Raw genomic sequence first — 25,728 nt, forward strand, 5'->3', positions numbered from 1 at the left:
ACACAAATTTCAAGGCTGGGATTTTGCTGCTGCTGCTGCAGCAGAAGCACATTCTGTACTGGGGAAACCTGGGAGCAGCTGCAGCAGAGAAGAGAGCTGGGTTAGATTTCCCAGTGCTGCATCTAGCATGTGCCTGCCACCTGGGGCAGGAGCCCCCCAATTCCTGCAAAGAGAGAGCCTGCCCCCTCAATAGCGCCCCCTCCCCCCACTCCCACCCAGATGCTGCATATTGTCTTACTGGCGGTTCCACTCTGTGATAACTTTCTCCTTTCTAATAATGGTAGCATTGTATGCTGCAACGATGAAGGTTTAAGGTTCAAGCCTGCTGATAATAGATGATGAGGGATTGTTACAATTACATGTATAGTATTTGTAGATTTGCACGGGCAGCTGTAAATATGGCTTTTCCTAACTTTCAAGTGCTTAATTTTGCAACCAAAATTGTGTTCTTTTAACATTTTATAATATGTAATATATAAATAAAATATAAAATAAAAATAGCGATATGAGAGAGAAAAATGTTTGTCAAAGATCTGACGTGGCAATTTTAAACACTGGGAATTTTTAAGTGAATCATAATTCCCTAATTATATAGGTTCATAATGGAAATCCTGCTAGGTCCCTTGTCAGCAGTGGAACAATTGTTACCATTATCATAACAAAAATAGTCTCTAGCATAGAACTAATAAAATGACTATTCTTAAAATATTTTCCTAAAAGCAATTAGTTACAGGACCAAAATCCTGTTTCTAATGTAATTCAAATTTTCATTAGATGAAAAGTGAGGCTGGAGAGTAGATAATAACTTCATGTTGATAGTATTATCTATTTTTAACTTTATTTTAATCTTCTACAAAAATTAAATCCTATAATTAACAAAATCTTGCTTGAAAAGTTTACCAAATCAACATAGGGACATTTAAGAATCAGGAGAGTTTGTTAGCAAAACATACAATTTAAAAAAAAAAATCACGTTCCGTTAAAGCCAACTCTAGCTCATGCACTGTCCCATGTAAGATCTTCAGGGCAGGATTTGTGTCTTCCTGTGATTTTGTACAGTGATGAGCACATTATAGGCATTCCTACAAAATAAACAGAAGGATGGGATTTGCAGAGTGGCCTACAGTAGTTAGAGGAAAGTCCAGTGGGAGCTGGGCACCTAATTCCTGTAAGCCCCTTTTGAAATTTCCAGCTAAATAATAATAATATAATTAATAATCAAGCTTCATAGGACTACTCACTATATTAAGTACTATGCTCTCGTGATACGTTTGGAGGAATAGGTGCATAGTTTGGAAAAAAGCCTGAAATATTATGAAAACTTTAGGTTTTCTCGTAGGAATAAAGATTTTCCTAATATGTCCAAATCTTCCAAAAATTGGGAGAGAACATTGATATTAAATTTCTCTCGCTGGGATTTCAAACTTCATTATTTTGGGGGGAAATTAGGAGACACAAATACATGATTTCTGTGACAAGACCCTCACCTCCCTAAAATCCAAGCACACTAAATGAAGACTTACAATGTGAAGAAACCAAGAAATAAAGTAATTTATCTCCTGGGGTGGGGGTGGGGGCGGTATTCCATTTAATTTGGGATGCACTGGAGACTACTCCCCTAACAAATAAACATAAATAAATAAAAATGTAATTGACATTTTAATGTCAATTTAGGTAAATAGCAGTGTCAGGAACTGACTGGGTCATGTGTATTTAAGAAGTTGTAATTGTGTTTTTTAAAAAGTAGTTCCACTTCAAAAAATCATTCCCCAAAAAAAAGACATTGTGAGGATCACATGTTTGTTTCTCAATTATTTCCATATCAAATAGTCTCAATTTACAAATAAAAATTGTTTTTATCGAACTACCGGAGATGCAAATTCAGTGGGTCAAACTGGGTCTGTTTTTCCTAATAGTGAGTGGCTCATAAAAAGTTCTGAGAGTCATATTCTGTCCTGAGTGACTCTTGTGCAATGCCATGACCGTTAATGAGTTTCCCCAGGTATAACTGATGGGAATTTACTAATCATTGTGATGTGCAAAAAGGAATAAGCTCCAGGTCACGCTTTCTCCAGATTTGGGGAACAGTCTGTTTTTCTTTTTAAATATTAAACATACACCTCTACCCTAATATAACATGATCTGATATAACATGAATTCAGATATAACGCGGTAAAGCAGCACTCTGGGGGGGCGGGGCTGCACAGTCCGGCAGATCAAAGCAAGTTTGATATAACGCGGTTTCACTTATAACGCGGTAAGATTTTTTGGTTGCCGAGGACAGTGTTATATCAGGGTAGAGGTGTAATTTGGGGTGTAATTTGGGGTTCGCATCGCTTCTCGGCCTTTTGGCTAAGATCAAGTGTAGACCTGATAAATCTTTCTTAACAGCGTCTGGAACAGCTTCAAAGTTCAACAGTGTGAATTTTACCACTGTTAGATATATATATTTTAAGGATCTATCTCTAGATCAGCCGTTCTCAGACTGTGGGTTTGTAACCTCGAAGTGGGTCGTGACCTCATTTTAATGGGGTCACCAGGAGTGGTGTTAGACTTGCTGGGGCTCGCGGTTGGAGCCCCACCGCCCGGCGCTGAAGCCAAAGCCTGAGGGCTTCAGCCCTGAGCGTCATGACTTAGGTTACAGGCCCCCTGCCTGTTGTTAAAGCCCTTTGGCTTTGCCCCCCTCCCCCATGTGGGGTGGTGGGACTTGGGCAAGCTCAGGCTTCTATACAACCCTCTTGGGGTTGTATAGTAATTTTTGTTGTCAGAAGGGGGTCGCGATACAATGAAGTTTGAGAACCCATGCTCATAGGCAGATTATATCCCCTTTAAAGTAGGGAAATAAAGGGCCTGATCCAGTGCCCACATTGAAGTCAGTGGAAGGACTCCCATTGAGTTCAGTGGGCATTGAATCAGGTTCTAAATCAATTAGATTCCGTGTCTAGTTAATTGGATAAATGTTACTTGAGTAAGTAACATTTGTTACTGTAATACAGTATCCACAGGCGTACATGAGTTTACTAATTTAGGATAACCAAATTAATTTGGTTGATGATCTTCAAGTAAATTGTTCTATGGGTTGGTTATGGAATCTAATTAATTAGCACTGAATTGACATGCTTATTTTACAGTAACAATCTCACTGCAAAACCATTTCCTTATTCTAGATTTTTAGCAAGGTGTTTGATAAGGATTTAATTAAATTTCCCTTTTGCTCTGACTTCACATCTATTTATTATGGGCTTCTCTGCTGATTAAATGTGGAATTCTAGTATGGAGACAATAAACATTAATGTCAATAAGTGCATTTTTAAGAATCCTTGATGAGAGTCTGGATTTCTGTCAGAGGTGTAATGAATTCCGTGTGTTGTTTATTTGCTTTAAAAAAAAAAAAAAAGACCTGACGCTTAGATTTTGTAACTCCATTACAGCTATGCACTCATACATATAGTTAAACTTTAGATAGCATGGGAGGCTAATGAAAAGCTCTTCAGTGATGATGTGATGAGGTACAGGACAAAACCATTAAGAAGTTAAATTCCCCCAAAAATGTTGAGGTTCCCATCATCATCATCATCATCATCATCATATTGTACCTGTAATTTTGTACAGTTTTTTAACTAATGTCACATCCAGCACAGTAATTCTTATCCTCAAAATTTCCCTCTGTTATCATAAATTGTGCATTGTTGTGTGCCCTAAAAAGAACTAATGGGGATTTTGCTTTATTCATTATTAACCCTTCAAATATATCATAAATTATACAGCCATTCCTATGTGGTCCAACCCAAATGTAAAACATTATCACCCCATAAAAGTAAAAGGAAAAAAAATAATCTTTTCAGCTGGAGGTATGCCATAGATGTATTCTGACTTCACCGTAGAACATTCCTGAATCACAGATCTTTGACAGAAAATCTTAGGTCTTTCGTTCTCTGGATATAAATACTATATGAGTTGTTAGTTTTGATCTTGTTTAATCTGATATATCAAAATGGAATGTGAAGAAACACATGGTCTTTCTAATACTCTGATCCAATATTTAAGGGTTTAAATACTAATAAGAATTTGAAGTGGATATGCTGGATAACTGGCAGCCATTGTGGAGTTCCTGGAGTATGGACATGTAAGCATGCCTTCTGTATTCTGCTGTAGTTGCCACTTGGGATCATATTCAATAGCAGTCTCACATAAAGTATGTTACAGTAATCCAGCCAAATTGTCCCCATATAAGGTCCATGTACAACAGAAGAGATCACAACTGCTCATGTGTCTTCTAAATCCTGACATTCCATTTAAGAACATAAGAAAGGCCGTACCGGGTCAGACCAAAGGTCCATCTAGCCCAGTATCCTGTCTACCAACAGTGGCCAATGCCAGGTGCCCCAGAGGGAGTGAACCTAATAGGCAATGATCAAGTGATCTCTCTTCTGCCATCCATCTCCACCCTCTGACAGACAGACAGGCTAGGGACACCATTCCTTACAGGTCCTGGCTAATAGCCATTAATGGACTTAACCACCATGAATTTATCCAGTTCTCTTTTAAACTCTGTTATAGTCTTAGCCTTCACAACCTCCTCAGGTAAGGAGTTCCACAAGTTGACTGTGCGCTGCGTGAAGAAGAACTTCTTCCTTTTATTTGTTTTAAACCTGCTGCCTATTAATTTCATTTGATGACCCCTAGTTCTTGTATTATGGGAATAAGTAAATAACTTTTCCTTATCCACTTTCTCCACATCACTCATGATTTTATATACCTCTATCATATCTCCCCTTAGTCTCCTCTTTTCCAAGCTGAAGAGTCCTAGCCTCTTTAATCTCTCCTCATATGGGACCCGTTCCAAACCCTTAATCATTTTAGTTGCCCTTTTCTGAACTTTTTCTAATGCCAGTATATCTTTTTTGAGATGAGGAGACCACATCTATACGCAGTATTCGAGATGAGGTCATACCATCGATTTATATAAGGGCAATAATATATTCTCAGTCTTATTCTCTATCCCCTTTTTAATGATTCCTAACATCCTGTTTGCTTTTTTGACCGCCTCTGCACACTGCGTGGACATTTTCAGAGAACTATCCATGATGACTCCAAGATCTCTTTCCTGACTTGTTGTAGCTAAATTAGCCCCCATCCTATTGTATGTATAGTTGGGGTTATTTTTTCCAATGTGCATTACTTTACATTTATCCACATTAAATTTAATTTGCCATTTTGTTGCCCAATCACTTAGTTTTGTGAGATCTTTTTGAAGTTCTTCACAGTCTGCTTTGGACTTAACTATCTTGAGCAGTTTAGTATCATCTGCAAACTTTGTCACCTCACTGTTTACCCCTTTCTCCAGATCATTTATGAATAAGTTGAATAGGATCGGTCCGAGGACTGACCATTGGGGAACACCACTAGTTACCCCTCTCCATTCTGAGAATTTACCATTAATTCCTACCCTTTGTTCCCTGTCTTTTTGGCTCATGGTTAGAAATGGCCCTCAAGTTCCATCCTTCTTGTACAGTCAGTGGTCTCCAAAGTGGGGAGCAGCGCCGCTTTGTCAGTTCAGGCTCTTTTGCTTTGTCAGTTCGGGGGTGAGTCAGAGCGGCTTTTTTGCTTGGGGCGGCAAAAATGGTAGAGCAGGCCCTGTGGCGCGGCAGGGCGTGCACGGTCAAAAAAGTTTGGAGACCACTGCTAGAAGAACCTGCCCGCCGCACTTACTCAGTTCTAACTCATCAATATTGCTCTCCGTCCACCCAGACCACTAGTTCTTTCAGTGATAGGCAGGGGTTGGGGAAACTTTGACCACTTCTGCCAAGTATGGGTTGGAGAAAGAGACCATACCTTTGCTGAACAACAAGCAACTCCCAAAATCAACAAATAACCAAAGCAGGACGTGAACCCCAGGCATGGTGTTATAAAATCCAGGTGACATAGGACTTGTTTCTAGCAAGCTCTCTGACAGTCATCTCACATAGTAGCTACACTGCTCATTTTACAGGAGAGTTAATGCGCATATGGAGGAATGCCGTGCTAGAAGATGGTTCTTCTATGTGTTTAGTCATTTCTTCAGAAAATTTACTGGAGTTTGTAGGATTCCTGTTTTTCAACCAATGCCTAGTCTTCTGACTGCCACCAGGGTAAACTGATTGTTTATGAATTCGAGCCTGCATCCCTTACTACTCTTCTCTTCTTCTATCCCAAATGTTTCTATATGAAAATGGTGAACAAGAGCAAATGATCTCTGTGTCACTTCTGTGAAGAGAAAAGAAGCTAGTGTGGTTTTTATGGCATTAGCTGACCAAGTGATTAAAATTAGTTGCAGAATGTTAGGTTTCCATGAAAGTACAAAAATATAATGCTCTTATATCTAAGAAGTCTGCTGAAAAACATGTGGATACAAAATAAGATTGGTTGTTAAGACTATGTAAATAAATGTATACAAATATTAAATCTGTTTAGACACTGCTCTGTGATGTGTGTGTTATCCTATGGGCTACTAGCCCAATTACATACACATTTTAAATGGTCCCCAAATCCCTGGCAGATGCTGATGGATTCACAAAGAAAGACACTTCTGTGCTTTTGAACCAGATCTGGCCCCCACCTGGCTCTTCCCTTCTTGGTTGTTTGGCAGCACAACTCCAATAAAGCTTCACTATCCATGGTTGCTGCTTCCCAGACCACTCCAACATCCCACTGTAAAAACAAAACAAAACCCATCCGCACTCCCAGTCTCCTCACCTATCCACAGAGAAGTCTCCTTGGAGTCTATATGGGATGCGGGGGACAGTGTCCAGGTGGCAGTTGGCACACACCCCACTTCAGCACAGCATTGGGAGATCAGTGTGTGGAGTGTCTCTTCCACGTGTAAATCTAAAGGGGACAATCTGGATTATTGAAATTGATGGAATTATTTGTGGAGCAAGGTACCACTCAACATGAGGCTGGCAGAATTAGATGTTTAGACTGTTCTGACCTCATGGATTTCCCCAGGTACTGTTACATTCTTTACAATCCTAGATCATCTAGACTAGGATTTAAAAGTCTGATGTTGCCCCATGTTATAACATGTTTTAGAAGTCTAATGTGGACAAGACTGCCTTCAGCATGATAAAATGCTCTAATTGAAGCCTGGGGGGAAGTCGAGGCTTTAACTCAGTGGCTCTTAACCTTTCCAGACTACTGTACCCCTTTCAGGAGTCTGATTTGTCTTGCATACCCCCAAGTTTCACCTCACTTAAAAACTACTTGCTTACAAAATCAGACATAAAAATACAAAAGTATCGCAGCACACTATTACTGAAAAAATTCTTAATTTCTCATTTTTACTATATAATTATAAATCAATAGACTATAAACATTGTACTTCCATGATGGTGTATAGTATATAGAGCAGTTTAAACAAGTAATTGTATGACATTTTAGTTTGTACTGACTTCACTAGTGCTTTTTAAGTAGCTTGTTGTAAAACTAGGCAAATATCTAGATGAATAGATGTACCCCTGGAAGACCTTTGTCTACCCCCAGGGATATATGTACCCCTGGTTGAGAACCACTGCTTTAACTTAACCAGTTTAGCATGTGTTATATGCAGCGTGCCTTGTCTACACTATACTTCTAAAACATGCTAGTTAACCTGCTGATATCATACCTTTAAATTCTAGTCTAGATTAGGCCATACGTTGCAGTGATCCAAGTCAAACACTTTTTCCATAAAAACTTTTCCAGACACCATTAGGCACTCAACCAGGAAAGTTGAATAAACAAGTTTGGGTGATCCATGGAGGTCTGGAGGATTGTGTTTGAAGGGAAAATGAAGCTGGAATACAGTGGAAAAGTCAGTTAATCGTAGGATGAAACTACCTTGTTCAGCTTCTCAAGTTTGAATAAATGCTAATAGACAATCGTTAGTATTCATAGATTCTAGGACTGGAAGGGACCTCGAGAGGTCATCGAGTCCAGTCCCCTGCCCGCATGGCAGGACCAAATACTGTCTAGACCATCCCTGATAGACATTTATCTAACCTACTCTTAAATATCTCCAGAGACGGAGATTCCACAACCTCCCTAGGCAATTTGTTCCAGTGTTTAACCACCCTGACAGTTAGGAACTTTTTCCTAATGTCCAACCTAGACCTCCCTTGCTGCAGTTTAAACCCATTGTTTCTGGTTCTATCCTTAGAGGCTAAGGTGAACAAGTTCTCTCCCTCCTCCTTATGACACCCTTTTAGATACCTGAAAACTGCTATCATGTCCCCTCTCAGTCTTCTCTTTTCCAAACTAAACAAACCCAGTTCTTTCAGCCTTCCTTCATAGGTCATGTTCTCAAGACCTTTAATGATTCTTGTTGCTCTTCTTTGGACCCTTTCCAATTTCTCCACATCTTTTTTAAAATGCGGCGCCCAGAACTGGACACAATACTTCAGCTGAGGCCTAACCAGAGCAGAGTAGAGCGGAAGAATGACTTCTCGTGTCTTGCTCACAACACACCTGTTAATGCATCCCAGAATCATGTTTGCTTTTTTTGCAACAGCATCACACTGTTGACTCATATTTAGCTTGTGGTCCAGAAGGAGAAGGAGGGAAGAAAGGAGGAGAAGGAGAAGAAAGCAAACTACTTTTGAAAACAGAATATGAAAATCAGTGTGTTCATTCTTTAAAATTTATTCCTTGTGATAATGAAAAATAACATTTTTTGGACATAAGAATTAACAGAATATATGATGGGGCAGCGGTGTAAGGAAGCCACAAGCCAATTTCTGTCCTACAGACACGTGCAAGCAGTTCCCCTTGAACTTAGAATTGCCCAGCCTATGTTTACAGCCACTTTAAATTAAGCATACATTTCAGTTTCTACTAGAAATCAAAATTGTATAGCAGAAAGAAAACTTCTTGTTAAAAGCCCTTTTCCCCCTCCCAGTAAGCATACTTGCTTTGTTGGTTGGATGTTAATAATTGGTGAAAAATGTTGGTCTCTTTTTGAAATGCAACTGTGCTATATATTTTGGGAACTATTGCATTGTCACTAACAGTAGTGAATTGGTAGTTCAGGATTTCGGGGTTTATATTTTCTCTGTGGACTGTTGGAGATGTAATGTATTTGCTATGATCAGCCTGCCTTATTTTGCACTTTTCCTAGGAGGAAACGTGAGGCTGAAGACTAGTCAGTCAGTCTCCTTTTTCTTAGTGCTTTTTACTTTCTTCAGGTGCACATTCTGTCAGGGTGCTTTGATGTAAAATAATTGTACTGGCTGTGAAGAAAGGCCAAAGTCTTGTCTTTAGTTAGAGCCATGAAGTGGGAGAAGACATTTGTATGCTAAAGCAATTTTCTCACTGTTAACATAGTATGCAATTATCAAATCTCTATTATGTAAAGTATATCTTTAAGGACATCATTTTATCCATGATTCTTTGATTGTAATCACTCTGATTATTCCTCTGAATACACTTGAAGAGTAACACTTGTCAGATTTCAAAGATGAAAAAAAAACATGTATTTTGTCCCCCTATCATTAAAAACAAATAATGATATTGCCCCTTTCTGTGTGACTTCAGAATTTGAACTAAGAAATAATTAGTATTTTTCCTGTAGAATTATAATTTGCCCCACAGCTCTGGTCCTCAGCCGTGTTTACTGATGAAACCATTGTTGATAAACCTAGGCTTCGCTAATTTTTGCTTTTGTGAAATTGCAAAAAGTCAAAGTTTGCAGTTTCATATTTTTCCCATCTAATAATTTACTTGAAGCTATGAATTTTGCATATTATATGATGGGCTTTTAAATCATGTAATGTATAACTATTGTCAAACTAAAGTTTCTTGTATGAGTAAATATATCACACGTTCCATGTTTCACAGAGAGAGAAATTATTGCATCTAGGGGGTACTGTAATTTGGAGGAGATAGGTATGGTAAATTGTAGCTCTGCATTCACAGTTAAAAGGACCCTGTCAACTCAGCCCCGCATTTTCCTATCATAAATTTACTTTTAAATATTTCAATTAAAATATTAACACTGTTGAGGAATGCATGAGAGATTTGCCTGTGGCAAGACATACAGATGTTTCCACTAGGCTTTTGGGTATATAATCAGTAGTAGTATCAAATGCTAACTATTATAAAGTTGCATCCTTGTTCTTTAGTAATAACGAAGAGTACAGTCCTACGCTCCCACTGAAGTCAGTGGCAAAATCAGTAGAAGTAGGCCTATGTCTCTGCCTCTTGTTTGTGATATGGTGGAACTCTATGGTACTGGTAGTAAAGAGAGTAAAGAAATTAAAGTTATTTTGTCCTGGACAATGTCCCAGACATTAAATACAAAATGCACAATAGTATAGAAACATATATGCATAGTCTTAACATTGTCTTACTTTTGTTTTGAAACAGCAAGCTGATAATCACATTGGGTAAAAAGCAGAAGAGAAAGAATGAGTCTTCAGATGAAATGTCTGATACTAAGCAGACTCCACAGCGGTCATTTAAAGATGAGGATTCTCAGGTCAGTATTCATAATTTTTCTTCTTTTCCTTTTGAAGATTTTTCTGCACCATTATAGATTTAAACTCCAAAATAAATTTTTTTACATTAGTGATACTTATTCGTGAAGGCAGAGGGTTTTTTATTGCTGTTGAGTTTATACAAATTGATGTTTATGACTCTGTGGTTTCTGCTCTTAAATGAGTAGAACATGGGACCAAATGTCTGTAAACCAATGATTCAAATACTCTTCCTTGCACAAGAGATAAATTGCTCATTATGGCAAAAGTGTTATAATATACTAAGCTGTGTTGAGGTAGTGATTATAGTTATACTATGTCTAAATTTCAAAACAAATGTGTAGAAACATTTATATAAATATAATTAACTTGTTCTAGACTTCTATTATCAGGTCATTAAAAAATAAAAAGTAAACATCAGCATAAAATTTGTGATGATGCTGAACATCATGCTTCATTTTAGGAATACAAAGATACTAGATAGCTTTTAACAAGAAACACAACACCAAACTTAAGGTTGTAAGGTTGCTCTGAGGTTTATGGACATAAGGTGGCATAAAAATGATTATCATTAAAAGTTTATTAATGTTATTTATTAGGGATGACAGTTAATCGAAGTTAACTCACGCGATTAATTCAAAAAAATTAATAGCGATTAAAAACATTAATCACAGTTTTAATCACACTGTTAAACAATAGAATAACAATTGAAATTTATTAAATATTTGTGGATGTTTTTCTACATTTTCAAATATATTGATTTCAATTACAACACAGAATACAAGGTGTACACTGCTCACTTTACATTATTTTTAATACAAATATTTGCACTGTAAATATGGCAAACAAAAGAAATAGTATTTTTCATTCACCTCATACAAGTACTGTATTACAATCTCTTTATCACGTAAGTGTAGTTTACAAATGTAGATTTTTTTTTGTTTTTGTTACATAACTGCACTCAAAAATAAAACAATGTAAATCTTTAGCGCCTATAAGTCCACTCAGGCCTACTTCTTGTTCAGCCAATTGCTAAGACAGACAAGTTTGTTTCCATTTATGGGAGATAATGCTGCCCGCTTCTTATTTACAGTGTCCCCTGAAAGCGAGCACAGGAGTTCACATGACACTTATGCTAAACTTTCATATGCCCCTTCATGCTTCGACCACCATTCCAGATGACATGCTTCCATGCTGATGATGCTCGTTAAAAAAATAATGCATTAATTAAATTTGTGACTGAACTCCTTGGGGGAGAATTGTATGTCTCCTACTCTGCATTCTGCCATATATTTCATGTTATAGCAGTCTCTGACGATGACCCAGCACATGTTTTTCGTTTTAAGAACACTTTTCACTGCAGATTTCACAAAACGCAAAGAAGGTACCAATGTGAGATTTCTAAAAATAGCTACATCACTCGACCCAAGGTTTAAGAATCTGAAGTGCCTTCCAAAATCTGAGAGGAACGAGATGTGGAGCATGCTTTCAGAAGTCTTAAAAGAGCAACACTCCAATATGGAAACTACAGAACCCAAACCACCAAAAAAGAAAATCAACCTTTCTGCTGGTGGCATCTGACTCAGACGATGAAAATGAACGTGCCTCGGTCCGCACTGCTTTGGATGTTTATCGAGCAGAACCCATCATCAGCATGTCTTTTGGAATTGTGGTTGGAGCATGAAGAGATGTGAATCTTTAGTGCATCTGGCACATAAATATCTTGCAATGCCGGCTACAACAGTGCTGTGCGTATGCCTGTTCTCACTTTCAAGTGACATTGTAAACAAGAAGCGGGCAGCATTATCTCCTGCAAATGTAAACAAATTTGCTTGTCTGAGCAATTGGCTGAACAAGAAGTAGGACTAAGTCAGGGGTCGACAACCTTTTAGAAGTGGTGTGCCGAGTCTTCATTTATTCACTCTAATTTAAGGTTTCGTGTGCCAGTAATACATTTTAACATTTTTAGAAGGTCTCTTTCTATAAGTCTATAATATATAACTAAACTATTGTATGTAAAGTAAATAAGGTTTTTAAAATGTTTAAGAAGCTTCATTTAAAATTAAATTAAAATGCAGAGCCCCCTGGACCGGTGGCCAGGACGCGGGCACTGTGAGTGCCACTGAAAATCAGCTCGTGTGCCGCTTTCGGCACCCGTGCCATAGGTTGCCTACCCCTGGACTAAGTGAACTTTTAGGCTCTAAAGTTTTACATTGTTTTATTTTTGACTACAGTTTTGTTGGTACATAATTCTACTTTTGTATGTTCAACTTTCATGATAGAGAGTGCACTACAGTACTTTTATTGGGTGAATTAAAAAATATTTGCACTGTAAAAATCAAAATAAAATGAGACTGTACGTTGAAATCAATGTGTTGTAATTGAAATCAATATATTTCAAAATGTTGAAAATGTCCCAAACTAATCGAATAATGGTATACTATTGTTTAACAGTGTGATTAATTGCGATTAATTTTTTAAATCACTTGCCAGCCCTATTATTTATATACCTTGACTGGCAAGGTCTAGCAAAACTTTTGAAGGCATGCTGCAGAAGAGTATAAACACCTCCTAACAAAAGGAAGTTAAAAACAACATAGACTTGCGTGAAACCATAGATGTAGCAATCCTAAGGTGATGAGTCCTTATCTAGATGAAAATTCTCACTGGTTAGTTTTAAAAAGAAAAATTGTTGTACAGGATGGCATATATTGAGCTGATGATAGTCTGTTTAGTTTTAATATTAAAATAATAAGACTACTCTTCTAAACAGTACGTATGATAAATAAAATTTAATTCTCTACCAGCTTTTCAGATATTTTAATATTCCAAGTAGTGATGTCATCAGTTTTTATTAACTTGTAGCTCTTTATTGTACACTAAATGCCATTTTCTTTTCTTGGTCTGTGGACATTAATTGTTGTCACAGGTCAGTCAGTCAGTCACCAGGTGTAAATTAAGCAATATGTTAAATATTCTGCGCTGGGAGGTCCTTCAGATCCTAAGCATTGATCTTCTACCTAGGCTATGCATTGTTGTCTTGAAGACTTCCCTGCTAGGAGTTGATCCTTTTCATTGAGTTGCTGCAAGACCACAAATTGCACAAGAATGTCAGGCAAGCCTAGAAAGAAGTAGAAGGCAGAGGTATACTCCTCTTGGTAATCCTCCATCATTGAATACAATGATATAGGTTTCTTCAGCAACCTGTAGTCAAGTATATCTATACGGTAGCCACAGGCCATGCAAGGAAATGCCCAAGCTTTTCTCATCCAAGGAAGAACAGAACTTACTGGGCTTTCATTATCCAGGTGATGCTGGAGGAGAATTAGCTAGTAGTGCTTCCAAAACGTTGCCTGGAGTGGAAAAATAAGAGAATGAGGAAGCAGACAAACTAGGAAAGTGTTAAACTATCTGGAGTTGTCAGCAGTTAAATGTGTGCTGTGCTGTACAAAAGAAGCATATTTTTCTTTTTCTGACTATCTGTTTCTGCCTCATAAGCCAGTGGGCAACATTTTGGACAAGAGCTCAGACTGATAGGGACCTGTGAGGTATCCTTCCATCAACAACCAACCTTGATCCAGTTTTCCCTGTAGTAGTCCCTTTTAGCCATTTCTGCCTATTTCCTTTTCCTCCCTGTCTGTGATTACTGTTAGGTCTAAAGCCATCTTACATTCATGGTACAAAGTGCATCATAGTAAATAAAAATGTCCATATCTGCTGATGGTTTTCTGTGGTAGATTTTACACACTGGTGTAATCATGCCCCAGATGATTACAGGCTCTAACCAGGCATCTTCAGGTAACAAGTATAGGACAGGAATATTCTTAAGTTCTGGAAGTTCTCCACTGAGAGAGATTTTTCTGCCTCCCAGACATGAAGGACTAGCTGGGGGGGGGGGAAATCTAGCCCCAGATAAGCTGCGACTTGACAGATGAGAGAAGTTGCACCCCATTTGAACCTCCCTTCCCTGAGGCATATCCTAAGGAAGAGACCCTAGGAACCAGTTGACAACTGATCTGACAACCTCCATGGCAGGAGTACCTTCAGAGCTCCTCCTCCTCCTCCCCTTATGACCCACCACAGTGGGCCTTCTGGAATCTAAGGTCCTGTATGGAGACTATTTCTTTAGTAGGTATCCTGACAAAAGAGGAACTGCCAAGAGGTTCAGTCACCTGTACCTCAAGACCACCTTCCTCAAGAGGACCCTCAAAAGTTGAGGAAAAGGCAGTGCTATCTAACAAGTTCCTCTTCCTCACCAGACAAGGCAGGTAGCCTCTTCTCCCATCCTTTGCAAATGATGTCCGTCTTCCAAGAGCTCTTGAAGGTGATAGTCAAATCCTTATAAATCTCCTTGGAAGAGGCCCAGGAACCACAACCTGCCCTGGCAGATATCCTACACACTTCTCCCAAAGGCGAGATAGCCTTACCTAGAAATGATGTTCTTTTGTTACCCTGTTTCCCCGAAAATAAGACATCCTCCGAAAATAAGGCCTACTTACAGTTTTGCCTCTCGTTGTAATATAAGGCATCCCCCCGATAATAAGACCTCCCCGATAATAAGGCATCCACCGATAATAAGGCATTTTTCATTTCTGAAAAATAAGACATCCCCTGAAAATAAGACCTAGCGCATCTTTGGGAGCAAAAATTAATATAAGACACTGTCTTATTTTCGGGGAAACAGGGTACCAGCCCAAATAATATTGCAGACACCAGACACTATACTGCTTACTTGCAAGAGGGTGGACAAGAAGTACTATGTACCTGCCAGTGGCTCAGAATATCTCTTTTTCCACCTCTTCCTGAATTCCCTAGTGTTGATGTTGTAAATGAAAGAAACAGAGTTTGTGTGTCTCGACCTTTCTGAAAAAAGCTGTTCTTTGGCAGTGTTACAATTCATGGTAGCTAAATATGACTATGCAAATTTCAGCAAGTTCTCTTTTATTAATTATTGGCCACAAAACCAGAAGGACCCAGTTCCAGGCTCTTGTCACTGAAGGTCAGAGGATTGCCAAACCCTCTTTGCAAGCTTCTTTGGATGCAGCTGACATAGCTATGCACCATGCTTCATGGCTACAGCCCTCCTTCCCCAGGGAAGTCCAGAATATAGTGGAAGAACTTCCATTCAAAGGTTCCAAGCTCTTCAGTGATAACACGGATGAATCCTTTCATTCATTAAGAATTCTAGAGCAACCCTCTGATTGCTGGGCAACCAAGAAAAAAATTAGCAGGTCACACAGCCCAATCGTCTCAGACGAGCCCCTGCCAGACTTCCCAGAGAACTGTAGGACCACCCAAGAAAAAGCCCAGATGCCACAAGAAAGGACCATCTGTTGTCACCTCTCAGTTGGCAATTTCTTCTGAACAACGATTTTGATCTTTCTGTCGAGTCTTGAGTCATTTCACAATCACAATTTTATGCTGCACCACTCCACCAGACATCCTACAAGACATCATCTTTATTTCAGTCTTTCTTGAAGCACATCACAACAGACACAGGGATTCCAGAAGTCATGACATCAGGCTGTGCCATTCATTTCACCTCCATCCCCTTTACCTACTATCTCTCCTCGCTCTCTCTTTTCAGGGACCCTTCTCATGAGGCTCTCCTAAGGCAGGACGTACAACCCTCCTGCTCTTGGGGGCAACTGAATCAGTTTCCCTCTCTTTCTTCTGGATAGTTCTCCAGATAGTTCTACTTCAGGTACTTCTCCAGTCTTCTCTATTTTCTCCAGATAGTTCTACTTCAGGTACTTCGTGGTACCTAAGAAAAAAGGAGGATGGAGACGAATCCTGGACTCTGAACACATTAATTCAAATACAGAAGTTCAAGATGGTAACCATAACAGCAATGATACAATCATTCGATCCAGGACAGTGATTTGTGGCCCTTGGCCTTCATATTTACATATGGTAATGCACCCAGCTCACAGATGCTTCCTACAGTTCGTCATCGGCAACAACCAATCAGTATTGAGTACTTTCCTTCAGCCATCTGGCTACCTGGAGTCTTTACAAAGGTCGTCTTGGTTGTCACAGCCAATCTGTGGCAAATAGGAATAGTCATTTTCCTCATCTGGATGACTGGTTCTTCAATGGTCATTTCTTCCCTGAGGTTGTCTGCAACCAACGAAGTCCTAGTCATCTTCCACTCCTTGGGCCTTTGATTCAGTGCATAAAAGTCTACCTTGACACCTGTCAGTAGCAGTTGGTCTTAAAACTGACTGTATTAGGGCTACTGTAGTATCATTTCAAGTGTAGCAGGTAATAGCATAGTAATAGTAGTTAGCTACCTGGAGTTCTGTTTTGTGCAGCAGTAATCTCCTCACTTAGCATTCTCAGTGAGTACTTCGGTTCTTGTGGAATGGGAACTCTTCAGCCCACCTTCTTGGGTGTGGTACTGCTAGCTAAATGCAGACATGCAGGAAAATGCAGATGCCACCTGAAAGAATACATAGAGATTACTTGCTAGTAAATGTGGCTTTTTAAGAATGTTGCTTCTGCATACTCTCACTGCTTATCCACCTTTCTTCTTTTCTCTGTGTTCTACTTTGATAAGGACTCAGGGGCTTTACAGAAAAATTGAAGCAGTTGGAGACCACATGGCATCTTATAACATTGGTTCTAAATGTTTGGCAATCTGAGGTTACATGTGAGTTTCCAATTGGCATTGCGTTTCTAGAAGAGTCCTTAAGTTCAGAAGCAAGTGTCAAAATGTAGAGTTAACTCTCTCAAAGATCCTCAGTTACTGTTGGAGTAGGCTTTCTCTTTCTTTAGATCCTTTGAAGTGTTTCCCTGATGTATTTTGTAGCAGTGCAGCTCATTGTTTATGTACGGTTGGTTGCTTCCAAAATAGATGAACTCTTCTTAAGAGGTGGTTTTCAGTGTATGCAGTTCTGGAATAAAAATTATAACTACTTTGCTTTAAGACTTACTATAATAAAATCTCTCCTTGGAGATATGCATCATTTGTGTCTTAGGGCAGTTTCATCTCCAAAGGTTCAATCAATGATCATAAAGTATCATTCAGTGAAATGTAATCTGTGTATCCAAAGGTAATTTTTTTTTCCATGACTTGATTATAGTGTCAGAAAATAGCAATAAAAAAGAGTTGACCCCTTTTAGTATTTTGCAAATATTCTTTATGACCCTGATATCTATACTAGAGAAACCAAATCGCTTCAGTTTCCCAGAATGGCTCCCTATAGGTTTAGTTGAAAGCCTGTCTTAAATAAAGCTTACCGGTAATGAGTGATGGAATGAACCTTTTCTCAGTGATTTGTCACAATGTGGAAATCTGATCAGTACAATCTCTCTAGTTTTTAGAAAGCCTGAATACACCTGCCTTATCAACTGTATCCTTTAACTACAGAAAGGTAAACCCAAGGGAAACATTACTTGTAATGGACAGCAAGTTGACTCTTCTGTAGTTATTTATATTAGCTGAGATCCCCTTTTGAAATATCATTAAATGTTTATTCATCTGCTGCTATCCTGTCACTATCCCATACAAACCTGCAAGGCTGTTCAACCTCATTTTTTCATTTAGCTTTCAGACTTCAACATGTGATTTTTGTCCTGTTTTTATATTCTGGGATGATTTTTTTGAATCATGTTGTTTAATTCAGTTGACATGTTTAGTTTTCCAGCTGGCTTCTGTATTAAATGTGCCACATTTTTTTTATAAATTTAGTCTTAAATCATTAGTTTGTCTTAATTATATACACATATTTCTCAGTCCATGTATCTTAAACATACATGATTTGTCTCTGAAAAGCCCACGGTTACTAATACATTTTTAGGAAACTTATGTCTCCCTATGATGCTTCCTGTAACCGGTCCATAACTTTGCTTAAAAAAAAAAAAAATCTTTGTAATTGACTAGATCGAGTTTTGTTAAATTCTAGCTAATATTTTCTGAGTGAAGACTAGGATCTGTGGTTTTTAATCAATCTTTGTTTCTTACTCGTATGTCCCTTCACTTTCTTTTTCTTATCTTTAAGCCCGTGCTCTGATCCACTGTGATTTTATTTATTCAGCACTTGCTCTTGCCTTCATCTGTTCCTTTATATTGCAAGTGTTCTAGGATTTGAAATATCTGACTGAACAGTTGACCTTTTATCTAGCTCTCTTTAAATCCCCCTCCAGTTTCTTTTTTCATACTGATAAACTGACATTTTTTCTATAATTGCCTACATTTTCTCCTGAAATGCCTGTTTCAGAGATAGCTGACTAATGTGTTTTATTAATTATGCTGTAGCATTTGGATATCTGTAAATTTATGGATTCTCCATGCATAACTTCCCCCCCCCCCATTTTGACAAGGACCATCTAATATAGAGAGACAGCTCCATTCCAATAGGCTTGTGCATAATTATTTTCACTTATATGCTCTCCCTGTATACCAAAGTCTGTGATAATTATATTCATTTTTATTGTATGCGTTCATGCTGATGATGATTTCTGTTTGATAACTTTTCAAAGCAGTGCAGACCGACACATGTTCATTTTCATCTTCTGAGTCATATATCACCAGCAGAAGGATTTTCTTTTTTGGTGGTTCGGGTTCTGTAGTTTCCTCATCAGAGTGTTGCTCCTTTTAAGACCTCTGAAAGCATACTCCACACCCCGTCCTTCTCAGATTTTGGAAGGCACTTCAAATTCTTAAATCTGCGGTCGAGTGCTGTAGCTATCTTTAGAAATCTCACATTGGTACCTTCTTTGTGTTTTGTCAAATCTGCATTGAAAGTGTTCTTAAAATGAACAACGTGCTGGGTCATCATCCAAGATTGCTATAACATGAAATATATGGCAGAATGCGGGTAAAACACAAAGCAGGAGACATACAATTCTCCCCCAACGAGTTCAGTCACAAATTTAATTACTACATTATTTTTTAATGAGTGTCATCAGCATGGACGCGTGTCCTCTGGAATGGTAGCCAAAGGATGAAGGGGCATACGAAACTTTTGCGTATCTGGCATATAAATAGCTTGCAATGCTGGCTACAAAAGTGCCATGCGAATGTCTGTAATCACTTTCAGGTGACATTGTAAATAAGAAGCGGGCAGCATTATCTCCCGTAAATGTAAACAAACTTGTTTCTCTTAGCGATTGGCTGCACAAGAAGTAGGCCTGAGTGGACTTGCGGGCTCTAAAGTTTTACTTCATTTTGTTTTTGAGTCCAATTATGTAACAAAAAGAAATCTACATTTGTAAATTGCGCTTTCACGATAAAGAGATTACACTACAGTACTTGTATAAAGTGAATTGAGGTGAATTTTACTGTTTTTACAGTGCAAATATTCGTAATAAAAATAATATAAAGTGAGCACTGTACACTTGTATTCTGTGTTGTAATTAAAATCAATATATTTGAAAATGTAGAAAAACATCCAAAATATTTAATAAATTTCAGTTGGTATTCTATTGTTTAACAGTGCAATTAAAACTGCGATTAATCATGATTAATTTTTTTCAGTTAATCGCGTGAGTTAACTGCTATTAATCGATAGCTCTAATAGCAACATTGTTGATCAAATTGATAATTTTTAGAAAATACAGTTTGTCTCATGTTTACTATGTGTTTCTTTTCTTGGCGTTATTTCATTTTTCTTCTTTTCTGTTTCAGAATGGTAGCCATGTTAGTCTGTAAGAGCAAAAAGAACGAGGAGTCCTTGTGGCACCTTAGAGACTAACAAATTTATTTGGGCATAAGCTTTTGTGGGCTAGAACCCACTTCTAGCCCACGAAAGCTTATGCCCAAATAAATTTGTTAGTTTCTAAAGTGCCACAAGGACTCCACATTGTTTTTGCTGATATAGAGTAACACATCTGAAATCATTCACTTGTCTAGGGGCTTTCTTAATTTCTGAGAGTCTTTGTGATACTGGTTTATACAAAAGTGACTTTTTATTTCATAGAGGAGTCACTTTAGCACGTTGTATAAACCTTCACTTTATAGGTTATTGATATAGATAGATTAATAGCACACAGTGGTCTTTTGTAGTTATCTTTATGAAATTACTATCGGGAAAAATTACAGTGCATTCATGAAACAAAATAGCTCTCACTTGAATTTTGTTCCTAAATACCCAGAAAACATTACTCCAGTTTTGTTTCTGAGCTGTAAATACTGACAAAGCCACTTAATTACTTTTATATTTTATTATATATATATATATATATATGTAACTTAAAGAAACATTAACAAGATTTGTAGGTCCAAAATGTGGCCTAGCATCTCCACACCCTGTTATTGTTTTTACAGTTACATTTTTCTTTAAATGTGTGCATTTATCAAAATTACTGCGCACTAAATTTTCTATAGTAATATATAGTGTAGCTGAATGACTATTTTTAACAAATGTTCAATATAAGCAGTTCTTGCTAGAAAGAATGATCAGTAAAAATGTTATTTTAATATTACTATATTGCAGAAGAGAAGATCAAATCGTCAAGTTAAAAGAAAAAAGTATGCTGAGGAAGGAGAAGGAAAACAGTCCGAGGAAGAGGCTAAAGTTTCTGTGAAAATCAAAAAGAGTTCTGCGCCTTTGCCTGCTGAGCAACCCTTACAGTTATTTGTGGTAAGTAAAAATCCAGAACTGTGAGTAGTGTGAACCTTCCAACTAACTTCACTATATCCTGGGTAAAGCTTATTTTGTTAGCCTTATTTGGCTGACTTAGGTCAGTGACCCAATAATTATGATGCACAGTAGCAGTTGCCCAGATTCCACACAGTTATCCTCTCCTTTCCAATTTTCAGGTCATCTGGTGTCTGACATAAATACTACTTATGTGGAAAGCTGCAGCAAAAACAGTTCATCCATTATTGAGAACCGGGTTAGAGAAAATGACATTGTTTTGCCAATGTTACAAAATTATTGCAACTATTTCATTGAGAAGTTATGGCACCTCATGCTTTTGTGCAGGGACTTGAAACATGGTTGCTGCTATATCCTAGGATCAGAGAAATGCCTTTACCTGTTCTTTTGAAAATCCACCCCAGTTTAGCCAAATTATAAGCCTCTAAAAATTACCATTTCCACATGCTCCAAAGAGGTTTGTTAGAAAATGGCAGCAAAATTCTCTGGACATTGCATTTCCACTGAGCATGCTCTACATCTACAGAACAGCCATGTTCCAGTCCAGAGCTGAACTGGACTTTTCCTGCAGTTGCTCCTTCTGGCTGTTGATGACTTCTGTGACTGTGGGCACCAGAGCTGAGAATAAGGAGACTTTCTCTCTTGTGTTCTCAATACTCCCCCTGTTGGAACCTAGGCAGGAAGGAAGAGACAGAAGCCAACTTTCTTGAATTCATTGGGTTCAGTAATAGAGGGGTGGGGGTGGGGGGAAGAGCAGTCCCATTGGTGGACAGGTACAGGGGATAAGAGAAGGGAAATAGCAACATATTTGAGGGATGGACAGGAGTAGAGGGAAGAATGGTACAGTCTGGGCCAGGGTTTCTGAACCTGTGGAGTCACGACCCAAAATTGGGTTCCATGTGTGTCAAAAGGTCGCATAGGAGGCCTGGGGAATGGGTATCTGGAGGCAGGTTCTGCCTTTGGGGAGGGAGTTGCAGAGCCTACCCCTCATTCATTCTGCAGTGGCAGTTCCCGACGTGGGGCTGGCTGGGCTCTGCTCCCCACTTGGGGCATTTTGCAATATGGTGCATGGGGTTGCAGTGCTGTTCAGGTTTAGCTCAGATGTCCTGCTGGCATGATGTAGGGTGAGGGAGAAAATTAGAGTAAGTGGTGCTGAGTCAGAGGGGCTACTCCAAACCTGAGGGGTGCTGCAACCTCAGAGGTCACAGTGCCTGGAACAGGGAGGTGAGCCCAGCTAGCACCAATGGACAGGAGCTGCCACTACAGTGTGCAAGTTGTAGTTATGTAGTACTTGTTATGTTAATGGGGATATTATATATTGTGGATAAGAAATATTTAGTAAGCCACAAGTGTTTTGCACTAAAGCTATTTAATGCATTGTGACAGGCCATCGAGGTTTACAAATGAATCCTGAGCCCAAAAAGATTGAGAACCTGTGGCCTAGGCAGGGACAGGAGCAGAGTGGGACTGTTATGTGCAAAGAGTAATAGAAGAGGGAGTGACAAGAACTGAAGGGAATATGCTGTTGAGGGACATTCCAGGAGACAGGCAGAAGGAGACAGACAGGTAGGCTAAGAGGATCTGTAACCACTAGATACATCATTCCCTCCCAAAACCTGGAATAGAGTCCTAGTGTGCCTTTGATGTCAGCAAATATCCATGAAACTCATTGGCCAAGTGTGTGTTTATCTTCCTTTACTGGCAGGCCTACTTAGACTTCAATAGCCCACTTCTTCACTAGATCAAATGGTATAGAGGTCTTTGCTGTGGCTAAAGGTCACAAGAGTACAAGAATGGCTTACGGGGTAAGACCAATGGTCCATCTATCCCAGTATCCTGTCTCTGATAGTGGTTTCCATCAGATGCTTCAGAGGGAATGAATTATAACAGGGCAATTTTGAGTGATTTGTCTTCTGTCATCCAGACCCAGCTTATGACAGCTGGAAATCTAGGGACACCTGGAGCATTGGGTTGCATCCCTGACCAACTTGTCTATATAGCCATTGATGGACCTGTCCTCCATGAACTTGTCTAGTTCTTTTTTGAACCCAATTATACTTCTGGCCTTCACAACATCCCCCGGCAACATGTTCGACAGGTTGACTGTGCATTGTGTGAAGAAGTATTTCCTTATGTTTGTTTTAAACCTACTGCCTGTTAATTTTATTGAGTGTCCCATGATTCTTGTGTTATGTGAAAGGGTAAATAACACTTCCCTAGTCACTTTCTCCATACCATTCATGATTTTATAGAGCTCTATAATATATCCCCTTAGTTATCTCTTGTCTAAGCTGGACAGACCCAATCTTTTTAACCTCTCCTTGTATGGAAGCTGTTCCATATCCCTAACCATTTTTGTTGCCCTTTTCTGTACCTTTTCCAATTCTAATATATCTTTTTTGAGATGGGGCGACAAGAACTGCATGAAGTATTCAAGGTGTGGGTATGCCATGCATTTATATAGTGGCATTATGATATTTTCTGTTTTATTGTATATCCCTTCATTATTTTATTATCTATCCCTTCTGTTTTATTATCTATCCCTTTCCTAATGGTTCCTAACATTCTGTTAGCTTTTTTGACTGCCGATGCACATTGAGCAGACGTTTACAGAGAACTATCCACAATGACTCCAAGATCTTTAAGTGGTAACATCTAATTTAGACCTCATCATATTGTATGTATAATGGGGATTTTTCCAGTGTACGCTACTTTGCACTTAGTGACACTGAATTTCTTCTGCCATTTTGTCACCCAGTTTAGTGAGATACCTTTGTAACTCTTTTTGCAGTCAGCTTTGCAGTCTGCCCTCACTGTTCACCTCTTTTTCTAGATCATTTATGAAGATGTTGAACAGCACAGATCCCAATATCGATTCTCAGGAGATGACACTATTTACCTTTCTCCCTTACGAATACTAATCATTTATTCCTACCCTTCATTTCCTGCCAGTTCCAGTTCTGTTGATGGCCCATGTTGGGGTCAGTCTGATACCACATTATGGAATTTTTGTTTTTTGTATTTGCTTAAAAAAAAAAAAAAAACCACACTTTGGCAAGGGGTTGTGTGGAAAAAAAATATGATGTGATCATGTAATTAAAAATTGTCTTATGCATTTGCACAAGTGGGCAGAATTATGGCAACCTTTGTTCTGATCTTCCTGAACTTCCGAGTGGTGGACTTGGAAACCTTAACTTTCTTTTAACATTGTTTTTTTTGTTTATATGTATTTTTGTTTTGTATGTAATAACTTAAGACTTGAGATATGGAATATTTTTCTACAAATTGGGGCAATTGCAAGACATTTTTCCTTTGCGTTTTTTCTTTTATAAACTGCACACACCCAAACACTGATGCCTGTCTCCACCTTTTTTCTCTTTTTGTACCTTTTTTTGCCTTCTTTCTCCCTTTTTTTCCCCTTGCCATGTTTGATACCTTTTTTTTTTTTTAACTTCTTCCGTTTCCACTTCTTTATGCTTGTGTTTGTTCCTTTTGTCCCTGGTTTTCTATTTCACCGTCTTTGCAGAGTTAGCAGAACTGCAGTGCTTTACACATGACTGATTGGAGAGAAAAACTGACTAGCATCCTAATCACTTTTCCCTATCAGTCCTCTTACTGTCCATGTAAAGACTCTTTTCAGCTACCGAGAGCAGGCTGCTAAGGGAAATGGGGTGTATGTTCACCACAACAGATAAACTTTCCATCTCACTATATAAAAATTTTGCTGTAGAACCAACCTGAGAAGGATAAGTTACCTTTCCTCTTCAGATGTTGTGGAGTAAGCTGCAAAGGTAACAGGTAACAGCTAGCTCCATGTGCAAAGTGATGAAGTGCTGCTACTTCTGTTTCTTGCAGGTTTGGCAGCCCTGGCTTACTGAGGGCTTGATCTGACGCCCATTGAAGCCAATGGAAATATCCCAATTGACTTCAGTTGGCTTTCTATCAGGACTTCAGTGTTCTTGGAGTAATTGTTCCTATGGGTGCTCCACATGTCTGTGTGCCTCTGATCAGAGATTTTGGATAGCAGTGTCCATATGGCCCATGTCTGCACTTTGTATACCCTCATACCCCAAACTGAGAGCATATTAAGCAAGGCTGACCACTGCTGCTCCTGTTTCTTCTTCACTGCAAAAACCAGCCTAATGCAAGGACTCCAAAGTAAAGGAGAAGGAGGGCAGGTAGTAGAGTACTTGTAGGGACAAAACATCTTGAAGAACTCCAGTTACTGTACAAGTAAGTAGTCTTTCCTTCGAGTAATTGTCCCTAAGGGTGCTCCATTTAAGGTAGCTCCTAAGCAGCGTCCATGTTAAGGGGGCAGGTGCTGAGGAAGCCTGTCTAGTAGAGACTGTAGAAAGGCCATCACAAAGGCTGCATCTGACGTATAAGCTTTATGCTAGGGCGGAGTGCCGAGAATAGGTGTGTTTCTAGCTCTTATGATTCATAAGGCATAGGGCCTTAAACCTGTCACTGTTCCAAGCACTTTGCCTATCCAGATCTTCAGAGCAATGTAACTATGGAGGGAATTTGCCTATCAAGCACTTCAGACCGATGAAACTATGAAAGAAAATTCCATGGTTTGAGGGGAAAGAAGGACATTTTTGTGGAAAGGGGTTTTTAAAAGAACTGAACTGTTC

At 38.8% G+C, this 25,728-nt stretch overlaps 1 protein-coding gene across 12 annotated transcripts in view; it reads left to right on the plus strand.

Moving 5' to 3' along the window:
* The window catches only part of CHD9 (chromodomain helicase DNA binding protein 9), a 192,592-nt gene that overhangs the window by 76,741 nt on the left and 90,123 nt on the right, over window positions 1-25,728 (plus strand). For all 12 annotated transcript variants that reach the window (XM_054048599.1, XM_054048603.1, XM_054048604.1 and 9 more), the window contains 2 exons: window positions 10,381-10,492; window positions 20,930-21,076. In XM_054048599.1, coding sequence (XP_053904574.1) covers window positions 10,381-10,492; window positions 20,930-21,076 — 259 coding nt within the window. The remainder of the gene's footprint in view (window positions 1-10,380; window positions 10,493-20,929; window positions 21,077-25,728) is intronic.

This window comes from Malaclemys terrapin, chromosome 14 (assembly GCF_027887155.1).
Source record: "Malaclemys terrapin pileata isolate rMalTer1 chromosome 14, rMalTer1.hap1, whole genome shotgun sequence".
Taxonomy (NCBI): domain Eukaryota; kingdom Metazoa; phylum Chordata; order Testudines; family Emydidae; genus Malaclemys; species Malaclemys terrapin.